This window comes from Scaptodrosophila lebanonensis, unplaced genomic scaffold (genome assembly GCF_003285725.1).
Source record: "Scaptodrosophila lebanonensis strain 11010-0011.00,11010-0021.00 unplaced genomic scaffold, SlebRS2 tig00000089-arrow-pilon, whole genome shotgun sequence".
Classification (NCBI taxonomy): Eukaryota; Metazoa; Arthropoda; class Insecta; order Diptera; family Drosophilidae; genus Scaptodrosophila; species Scaptodrosophila lebanonensis.
The window spans coordinates 3,670,643-3,681,854 of record NW_022060565.1 but is presented as its reverse complement, the minus strand read 5'-3'; the positions used below and the strand labels follow the sequence as shown (position 1 = coordinate 3,681,854).

The 11,212-nt window shown below is 39.5% G+C and overlaps 1 protein-coding gene across 1 annotated transcript in view; it reads right to left on the bottom strand.

The window, feature by feature from the left end:
* Positions 1-8,475: 8,475 nt before the first annotated feature.
* LOC115626675 (coiled-coil domain-containing protein CG32809) overlaps positions 8,476-11,212 on the bottom strand; it is a 29,468-nt gene continuing 26,731 nt past the window's right edge. The window contains exons 17-18 of the mRNA XM_030522101.1: positions 10,816-10,977; positions 8,476-10,741 (exon numbers count right to left, since the gene is read on the bottom strand). Coding sequence (XP_030377961.1) covers positions 9,527-10,741; positions 10,816-10,977 — 1,377 coding nt within the window. The 3' untranslated portion in view covers positions 8,476-9,526. The remainder of the gene's footprint in view (positions 10,742-10,815; positions 10,978-11,212) is intronic.

Genomic DNA, 11,212 nt, shown 5'->3' with positions numbered 1-11,212 from the left:
CAATTATCTAATAGCTAAAATTTTCTATACATAATTATTATATAATAAAAGGAAATTGTAATAGCTTCTTTAGTTTGCTTAAATACTTTTTAAATCGTTTCTTTAAAAAATTGGATAGTAAATAGTGAGATAGGTTTTTCAGATAACCAAAAACAAAAGCACACTTAGATCCATGATGGCAACCAGTTCGAGGCTTTGTCACAGGGAAAACCTCCAAACTTGGTAACAAATGGTAGAAAGTGCCCGCCCGAGATGGTTTGTCAGTTTTTCGAAATCAATACAAATTATATTTCATTTTACGAATGATATTTATTGTTGTGGTTGTTTTCTGGTTTTTCAATATTATTATAATTATTATTAAGAAAAAATTACCATTTCTTCGTTCGATTACATATATATATATATATTGTTGTATATGTAGAAGAATAACACTAAATAAAGAAATGTAAATCATTAAATGATGTTGTGTGTAAAACAAATACAAAGAGAATGTGTCATGTGATCGGCTTGCAGGCTATAATAAGAGCAGGGTTTAAGAGCAAATATTGCCTTAGCCGAGCAAAGCGCATTGTTGTTGTCTAGGCAGTTGAGAAAAGGAAATGTCAAAGAACAAAAAGGAAGAGTAGAACGAGTAAGACAACGAGCCTCGAGAGAGCAGTGATGCAAGTCAGTCTGCTTCAAGAAGTCAAAGGCAACACTACCAGTGCGAATTGCTGTGCTCACGTAAAGAAAATGGCCGAACAGCGCGTCACGCCGCGCGAATTATCCAACCCTTCTCCGACATCAGAAGTGGGATCGGCCTCGCCCCAAAGACATTCTGACAATGATTGGCGAACTCTGTTTGAGTCACAGAATCGTAATTTTATGGAATTGATAAAAGTTATGCAAGTGCCATATGCAGAGTCTCATAAAGAAAAAATAATTGTGTTGCCAAAGTTCGACCCTGACGACACGAGCGCGGACGCGTCTGCATGGTGTAAAACAGCAGACATGATAATGTCCGAAAATCCCTTAGAAGGTAGTGCATTGGTCATCGCACTTAGCAGCTCCCTAAATGGAGGCGCATCGCAGTGGTTGTCCCAGATTTGCTATGCTGGAATAACCTGGCTTGAATTTAAGGAATTGTTTCTGCAGCGATACGAGGGTATAGAGACGCCAGCCGCCATTTTCTTAAACATTCTTAACGGCCGACCGAACGCAAACGAGTGTCTATCGGTGTATGCAAGCAGATTGGTGACGTCACTAATGACGAAATGGAAGCAAATGAGCGCAGAAGAAATAGCAGTCTCGTTCGTGCTGGCACATACCTCGCAAATTGATACGAGGCTGCAGCGTATGGCGTTTACAACGAACATCAAAACACGAAGCGAGCTCCAGCAGCAGTTGAAAGCATACGCTTTTGGTAAACGCAACGTGCAAATCACTTCGGAACACACATCTGGCCCCGAGAAGAAAAGGTACAAGTCGTCTTCTATTATGAAATGCCATTATTGTGAAAAACCTGGACACAAAATGGCAGAATGCCGCAAGAGGAAAATGGACGAGAGAAATGCACCGAGAACAAACCAGATGCAAAGCAATTCAGCAACAGCGAGAGAGCGAGGCGCAGTGACGTGTTTTAAATGTGGCAAGACTGGCCACATTTCAACGATGTGCACACGGGGACTAGAAGCAGCGAGCAAAAGCAACATACAAGAGAAGCGAGTAGATGTCTGCACAGTAATGGAACCAACGGGACTATTGTTGCAATTTGGTGAGCTCATTCCATTCTTCTTTGACTCGGGCGCCGAGTGCTCTTTGATAAAAGAGAAAATGGCAAATAAATTTGCTGGAAAGAGAATTTTCAGTACAGTTATGCTGAAAGGCATTGGTGAAAATTCCGTGTATAGTAATTTACAAATTCATACGACTGTTCAAATATGTGAGCATACTCTGGAAATATTATTTCATGTAGTATTGGATAAGTTTTTAAAGCACAATGTAATGGTTGGTCGTGAAATTTTGAGCCTTGGCTTCGGCGTTGCCATGGACGCTGAAAAGTTCAGTATTTATAAAACAAAGGCTGTCAACATTGTTTCAGATACAACAAATAGGTGCTATCTAGAACATTTAAATAATGATGAAGAATTAAGTGATGAAGACAGAAATAAATTGATAGAAATATGGCAACATTATGCTGAAAGATTTATAAGTGGCATACCAAAGAGTCGTGTAACAACAGGTGAACTAGAAATTCGTTTGATAGATCCAAACAAAATCGTGCAAAGGCGTCCATATAGACTTAGCGCAGATGAGAGAGAAATAGTGAGGAAACAAATAAAAGAGCTGTTAAAAGCTAATGTAATACGTCCGAGCTGTTCTCCGTTTGCCAGTCCGATGCTGCTAGTTAAAAAGAAAGATGGCAGTGACCGCCTATGCATTGATTATCGAGAGTTAAATGCCAATACTATAGCAGACAAATATCCACTGCCGTTGATATCGGATCAAATCAACAGACTGCGAGAAGGAAAATATTTTTCAAGTTTAGACATGGCTAGCGGATTTTACCAGGTTCCCATACATGCTGACTCAATTGAACGTACGGCATTTGTAACAGCTGAGGGTCAATACGAATTCTTATCCATGCCCTTCGGGTTAAAGAACGCCTCATCGGTATTTCAGCGAGCAATAACACGTGCCTTGGGTGAGCTGGCATACTCGTATGCCATTGTTTACATCGATGATGTTTTGATTGTAGCAGGCACTAAAGAAGAGGCATTTCATAGATTAAAGGTGGTATTGGAACTTCTGACCAACGCCGGATTTTCTTTCAATGTAAAGAAATGCACATTCCTCAAACCTAATGTTGAATATTTGGGTTATCAAGTCGAAGATGGTCAAATTAAACCTAATTCTCGGAAGATACATGTCTTGGCAGCGTTATCACAACCGCAATCAGTTACACAGCTGAGGCAATTTATAGGTTTGGCATCATACTTTCGACAATTTGTGCCACAATTTTCAGAGCAAATGAAGCCACTATATCACCTCACCTCCAAGAATGGTAGCTTCCATTGGAAGCCAGAACACGAGTGTATACGTCAAAAGATTATTACCATATTAACTAACGAGCCGGTTTTGATCATTTTTGATCCACAGTATCCCATAGAGCTGCACACTGATGCGAGCTCAGAAGGCTATGGAGCAATACTTATGCAAAAAGTAGAAGGCAAAACAAGGGTAGTCGAGTATTATAGCAAGTGCACAACCAGTACGGAATCCAAGTATCACTCGTACGAGTTGGAGACGCTAGCCGTATTTAATGCAGTTAAACATTTCCGTCATTATCTTCATGGAAAGAAATTTATAGTGTATACGGATTGTAACTCATTAAAGGCTAGTCGTTCCAAAATTGATTTAACTCCACGGGTGCATAGATGGTGGGCATATTTACAATCATTCGACTTCACAGTCGAATACAGGAAAGGGAATCGCATGTTGCATGCAGATTTTCTTTCAAGAAATCCTATCCCTGCTGAAGCAAAGACCGTCAAAAATATTACTGAGAAACGTGTAGACTTGGCTGAGCTGACTGACAATTGGCTGATTGCTGAACAACAGCGAGATCCAGATTTGTCTGTTTTAATTTCTAAATTGCACAATAATGAGCTTAATGAGGACATGGCAAGAACGTATGAAATGAGATCTGGTATACTGCATAGAAAGATTCAAAGAAATGGTAGAACGCGCTGCTTGCCAGTGGTACCAAGAGCATATAGGTGGTCCGTAATAAATCACGTACACGAAGCCATAATGCATTTAGGTTGGGAGAAAACATTAGATAAGGTATACACCTACTATTGGTTCGAGAATATGTCAAAATATGTGCGTAGGTTTGTAGAAAACTGTATAACGTGCAAGGTATCAAAGTCATCCTCGGGCAAGATTCAGGCAGAAATGCATCCGATACCCAAGGTGGAAATACCGTGGCATACAATACACATTGATATAAGTGGCAAACTAAGTGGCAAAAACGATTTGAAGGAGTATGTCATAGTACAAGTAGACGCATTTACTAAATTTGTTTACTTTTATCACACATTAAATTTGGACACGGAAAGTTGTATAAAAGCGGTCAAATCAGCAATATCCATTTTTGGCGTGCCTACGCGTATTATTGCTGATCAGGGTAGGAGCTTTGCCAGCGCCGCTTTTCGAGAATTTTGTTCATCACAAAACGTTAATTTACATTTGATAGCTACGGGAGCGAGTCGTGCGAATGGACAGGTAGAGCGCGTAATGGGCACTATGAAAAATATGCTGACAGCAGTTGAAACGAGCGAGCGTTCCTGGCAAGAAGCATTAGATGAAGTACAGTTGGCCATAAATTGCACGACAAATCGAGTAACAAAAGTTAGTCCATTGGAATTATTGATAGGCAAAGAGGCTAGACCACTAGGCTTAGTGCCAATGATAAATGAAGAAAAAGTTGATGTTGATTGTTTAAGAAAGCAGGCCAAAGAAAATATGTTAAAAAATGCTAACTATGATAAAGCTAGATTTGATCAAAATAAGGCAAAGATTGTTAAGCATAAGGTTGGAGATCATGTTTTGCTCAAAAGTGAAGAGCGGCACCAAACAAAGCTTGACCCCAAATTTAAGGGACCGTTTGTCGTGATTGAAGTGCTTGATGGTGACCGATATAAATTAAAGTCCTTGATAAGTAAGAGGACATACAAGTATGCCCATGAGTATTTGCGACCGTTACCAGATAGTCAAGTTACTGCAGAGTTGGAAGATGTGGAGGGTGGTAATGCAGAAGAAGGCATTGGCCAAAGCCCAAGCTCCCACCAGTGACGATGTAGTATTGTCATACACAAGGACCACGCCCGTACCACTAAGTTATACCGATGGCACAAGTGTAGACGGAGGGTGTCTATCATGGCGTGCGGCGCGGTTGTCGTGGTAGAGAACATGTGACTTAAAGTGATCATGTTGCAAGGGCAAGTGGAGTCCATGAGTTGTGGTATGATAGAGAGATATCCAGATGTTCGGGTTTTCGCAGAAGAGTACGAGCTACTGGTTGGCACAGCCGCAAATGTGTGTGAATGCCTGCAAAACCGTCATTTGAAGACACATCTTGCAAAGAAGTGTTAAATAAACGAAGTAACGATAAACTTATGGTAAATTGAAGCGCAATACTTGAATTGATTGACTATATATAGTATAATAAAAAAAAAAAAAAAAAAAAAAAAATATTGAGCAAGGCATGAAGCCGACGTTTGAATAAGTTTTGTTCGAATAAGTTTTATTTGAATAAGTTTTGTTTTGCTAATTTCATTATGATAAGATACTACACGAGGACGTGTAAGAGCCAGGAAGGCCGTGTAGAAGAATAACACTAAATAAAGAAATGTAAATCATTAAATGATGTTGTGTGTAAAACAAATACAAAGAGAATGTGTCATGTGATCGGCTTGCAGGCTATAATAAGAGCAGGGTTTAAGAGCAAATATTGCCTTAGCCGAGCAAAGCGCATTGTTGTTGTCTAGGCAGTTGAGAAAAGGAAATGTCAAAGAACAAAAAGGAAGAGTAGAACGAGTAAGACAACGAGCCTCGAGAGAGCAGTGATGCAAGTCAGTCTGCTTCAAGAAGTCAAAGGCAACACTACCAGTGCGAATTGCTGTGCTCACGTAAAGAAAATGGCCGAACAGCGCGTCACGCCGCGCGAATTATCCAACCCTTCTCCGACATATATATATATGTATATTTATATGCACATATAGCATATGTACAATATATATACATACATATGTATATATGCATATGCAGGGTGTTGGAATTCCTCTCATTCATATGGATGGGAATGTAATATTCTGTGTGTGGGTGATTTTGTGTGCTATGTGGCTTAAAATATTCATGCACCGGCACAAACATACATAAATACATACCTACATACATAGGTATATTATATGTACATACGTATGTAGATATATATGTCTATTTATATAGAGGGTGTGTGAGTGTGTGGTGAGTGTGCGTGTGTGCCTTATATGCTTACACAATTACATATACATATATATATTCATTACCATTTGCCACATTTATCTATTTTCGTCTTGCATTATACATTCCGTTTGCATTTCTGTTTTTATTGTTATTGTTAAACACTCTTTCTTCTGTACGTTTTCTCCTTTCACTGTTTGTATATTTCTCTTAAGAATCTTTGCTAAATTTCTCAGTTAAATATGCGTCGTCATCATCATCATCAACATCATCATAATCGCTGTAATCGTCATCGATTTAATTGTTATTCTCTTTATTGGTTTATTAAATTTAAACTTGTTTTTCGTTGCGTGACGGCTTATTATATGTATGTTTGTTTGTTTGTATGTATGTAGGTATGTTGTACATATTTGTCTGTATATATATGTATGTATGTGTATATTCGAAGTCAAATTTATTGTATTCGGGATATTATGCGGGCTCTTCACCTCTGTCCATCTGTCCTTCTGCCTATCCTGCCCGCAAAGCGCAAAACAACGGCCTCAATTCAATAATCATAATTCTATAGAAATGCAAATGCAAAAAATCGATTGCAATAATTTCAATTGTGTGTTTTTGTGTATTGTGCTTAATAATTTAATAACACTCTCTAGTTTAAAAATACATTTTAAAATTCAAATTGAAAGCCCAGTCCCAGGCCCCATTCGGGGGCAAAGGACATTCTAACACTGTCCTCTGTCTTGTGCTGCCTATGTGTGTTGTGGTGCAGAGCGGATCTTGATGAATATATACGGCCATGCCGATCTCTTCATGCTCGATCTAAGCTAAACCCTGCCCTCCTCTGCATCCGATTATTCAAAATTGAGCATAGCAACGATATAGGTTTGTATATCTAAAAAAAAAAAAAGTTAGAACACAGTTTTCTATCGTCACTCGATTAAGTTTCATAAAACCCATTATCGTAAACATACATAGTCTATATAAAAGTTGCATGTGTCTGTATCCGACACATAAATTTGGCAAAAAACATTGAATATATACCTTTTTTGTTCGCTTCTCCTCGAGCCTCTTACATCATTTTATTTACTATACTTTCTAATAATTAGTAAAGAAAGGAACAAAACAAAAAATTAATTCCGTGTAGGTGCCATCAACATTCATACCTCTCTGTGCTATGTCTATCTGTATGTATGTATGTATATAATAACTCTGTACTTCCATCCTTTAATACTGAATGCATTATGTATTCAAAATTGGTATTCAAGTCTGTCTGTGTGTGTGTGTGTGTGTGTACAATCTATATGTATGTATGTATTTATTTATTTATTAAATATGTATTTAAAATACATTTGCAATTAATTACAAAAAGTTCTTCATTTATTCGTAATAAAGAAAAATGGGGAGGAAAAGAAAAACGAGATTAAAAACAATCTTCGGCACTCCGAAGTGTAAATACTCTTTCCAAATAGAAACATTGTAGCATGTCACAATTAAATTGCATTAATTTTCATTTTCAAAACATAATAGCATGTAATACACATTTCAAATTGCACAATACTGGATTGGCCGAGTCTTATAAAAGTCTTATACAGCTCTTATACTAAGTTATGTAAAATTTACAGCTTCCGTACTTAATGCAAAATCGTTTGAAACTAATTTAGCAATGGTTTTCAATTAAATGGCGATATGTGGTTAAAAAAAAGAACGTATAAGACTAACTATTTAAAGAACTTTTTAGAAAAACGTCTGTTCCCCTCAATACCAAATCCTGGAATGTCTCTAAATTTTCCAATTTCCTACTATAGATATAGCATATAAATATAGCAGATTAAGTGTGCTTTACTGTTGAATGCTGTCTGGTTTTAGGCAGGAAAGTAATTGTTATAAATTATATTTTTTAAAATATGCTTAAGGAATTATTTCTGGAATATTTCTTATTTTTTCAAACTAAAGTTATTCAACTTTTAAGTAACAGCTTACAGTTATATTTAAATCACTGTAGAAACAACAAGAGCTTGAATCAACTGTTGATACATTCGTTTCTCTAATATCCTTTTTTGGATTTCCTATTTTAAAAACGATTTGTTCGGTCCTTGGTTGGAGTGTCTCGGGGCTGTCATAAATGTAATTGTATCTTATAGCACGAGACAGAAATGTGGCTGAAATTTGAAGCAGCAATGTTTCTTTTGGAATGAGCATAACAAGTTGGGAATAAAATTACCTAATTACTTGACTAACAAAAATAAGTACATGCGTTTATTTTTTTAACTTGATTTGCATTTGTTTTGTTGTTTTTCTTTTTTGTTCTTTTGATGAGCTACATATATAGAACTATCAGTCTCACATCCCATACCAAGGTAATAATAAAATTCTATTTCATATTTAAATGTACATATGTAAATAGTTTTAAAGTTGCATAAGTGTTCATATATATATATATATATATATATATATATATATATATATATATAAGTGTATATATATATAGGTATTTCATGTCATGCGCAATGTATTACGTTCCTTAAAATATATATATGTGTGTATATATTTTGGCGAGCAAAGTAACAGACCCCTCACCCACCCCTCACAATTTGAAAGATTTGATGTCTTATTGGTTGAGTGGTTGGGTGATGCTGATTTCGACTTCGATGTTCTTGGTGGGGGTGGGGTCGGACACCTTTCGGTTGTATTGTTTTTAATTTAGTATTTTAACTAAGTTAGTTAGTGCGTGTGTGAGTGTATTTGGCAACCGTATCTATAGGGTATCTGGACAATATATTGTATATTCGTTTGTGTCCGTACAGTTTTAGGGATTGTTTTACAATATTGCTGCAATCATCATCATCATCATCATCATCATTCTCTTCATCTTCTTCTTTTTCTTCTTATTAGTATTATTCCGTTTTACTTTTCTTTTTCTATTTGTTCTATATGTCTAATGTGCATTCTTTGTATTCAAAATGTAAACAACAACAAAAGAGCTTAGACATTCATGTAAGCATATGGTACATTATCCATCCAACATGGGCGCATATGTCGCGATAAGGGGTTGTGTATATAAGTATGTGTATATGTGTGTGTGTGTGTTGGACTTGTGATTTTGATTCGCATTCGACTATATTGTTTATATATAAATATGCATGTACGACAATTAGATTTCAATAGGTTTCTGGGTCTGTTTAGTTCAACAAATTTAAACGTTTTCCCCAATTCATCTTTTTGTTTTGTTTTCCGTTTGGTTTCTTCTGTTTTTCTTCTTTCAATGTACTTATGATATTTGGGGTGCTTGGGGACTTTTAAAGTCATTATTTTAAAATGGGGGCAATGGGGAGGGGGTGAAGTCTTGTAGCAGTTGCAAGCGAGATAGAAAGAAGGTGCACTAAGTGTGAGTGAAAGAGCGAGAATGGTGTGGAGTGGAGTGGAATGGAGCGGAGAGTGAGAAACAACAGTTAGCTAGTGCCTAGGCTGGCGGCTCTAAAGCGCCAGCTCTCCTTGTTTAAATGTCAATTTTAGTTTCCTTCCACGCCAATTTCCAATTGTGTTAAAGTATCTCCGTTTCGTAAACCTGCTTGGTGGTCATTGTTGCCGCCTGTTGCTGTTGCTGTCCCTGGGCCTGCGTCTGGGCGTTTGCAGCAACAGCAGCGCCCGCACCAGCGGCCCCAACAGCAACACCAACACCACCACCAACTACGCCGCCGCCTACCACACCGCTCGTAGCATCACTGACCAACACACCATTAGCTGCTGCTGCTGCTGCCGCAGCTGCGGCTCCGCTTGCCTCACAGGCCAAGCTCAATGCAGCTATCTTCTGTTGTATATTCGTCTCACTGCCCAGCTTCTTGAGTGTGCCACCGCCGCCGCCGCTGCCGCTGCCAGGGACAGCAGCGTCCGAGGGGCAGGTCACATCTACGGACGGCAATTTGCTCATTTGCTGGAGACGTTGGTATTGCTCCTGCAGCAGCTTCTGCTTCTTGAGCAGCTCCTGATGGCGCATCTCTAGCGCTACCTGGCGTTGTACGTGATCGTTGCCAGACTCATTGCCGCTGGAGTTGTCACCGCTGGAGGTGTCGCCACCGCCAATACCAATGCCAGTATTGGCTGAAGTTCCTACCTCCGTATTACCAACATTGTTCATGCTGTTGCCCACATTATTGGTGGCTGCAGCTGCGGCTGCCGCGGCCATATTATGTGGCACGTTCGGGCTGGTTGGACTGGCCAGTGGACTGCGTGAGCTAGTGCGTGGCGGCGGTGGTGGCGGTATGCGCTTGTTGCCCACCTTCGTTATCAAATCGGCATTGCGCTCGGGCACTGGTGGCTTGCCGCTGCTGCTGTTGCTGGTAGTGGTGGTGCCACCATTGGCCAGGGTGCTGCTGTTGTTGTTGGCCCGCGGCCCAGTCGGGGGCAGCTCGCTCTCCGACTCGCTGGGATACGAGTGCAGGCGTCGCAAACTCCCCATGTTGGTGTGCACCATCAGTTGCTGTTGCGATTGCTGATGTGTTAGGGTGCCAGTGCCAGTGCCGGTGCCGGGGCCGGGGCCAGTGCCAGAACCAGAGCCAGGTCCGATTCCTGTAACGGTGCGCTGGTGCGATTGTGCATTGCCCGTGGCAATGACCATGTTGCTGCCACTGTTGGTGGTCGCCTGCTGCATGTTGCTGTTGGCCTCTGTGTAGAGGCGAGCCTGCGATATTTGTGTGGTGACGGTGCTTTGTACTGCGGCCTGTGCGCTCTCATCGGATGCGGAGTCTTCGGGGCGTAGCTGTCGACAGATAGGTATTTCGTGTGTAAGTGTGATATTGCGATGAAATAAACCCCAAATTATCCGAAACTTACCTCGTATTGCTGCTGTTGTTGTTGCTGTTGCTGCTGCTGCTGTTGTTGTTGGGCTATGGGTTTGGAGAATGTCTTGAGCTCATCTAGCAGAGCATCGAGTGCGTTTTCGGGTGCGGCTCCCCCGCTGATAGTGATCGACCCCATCCTGGGTGTTGGGATTGGCTACAAAACAAAATAATTGGATGCGACAATTTAACAATTAATAGCGGCGAACAACTCTGCGGCTAGGACGGGGCATTTCAATAACATGGCACATTTAAAGTCATATATAAATATATTTCTATATATATACATATGTGTATATATATGTATATATATGGAAGAAATCGGTATATACATATATATAATATTCTCGTACATTATCATAAAAATAGTGTAACTGGTAGGAACCTATTAA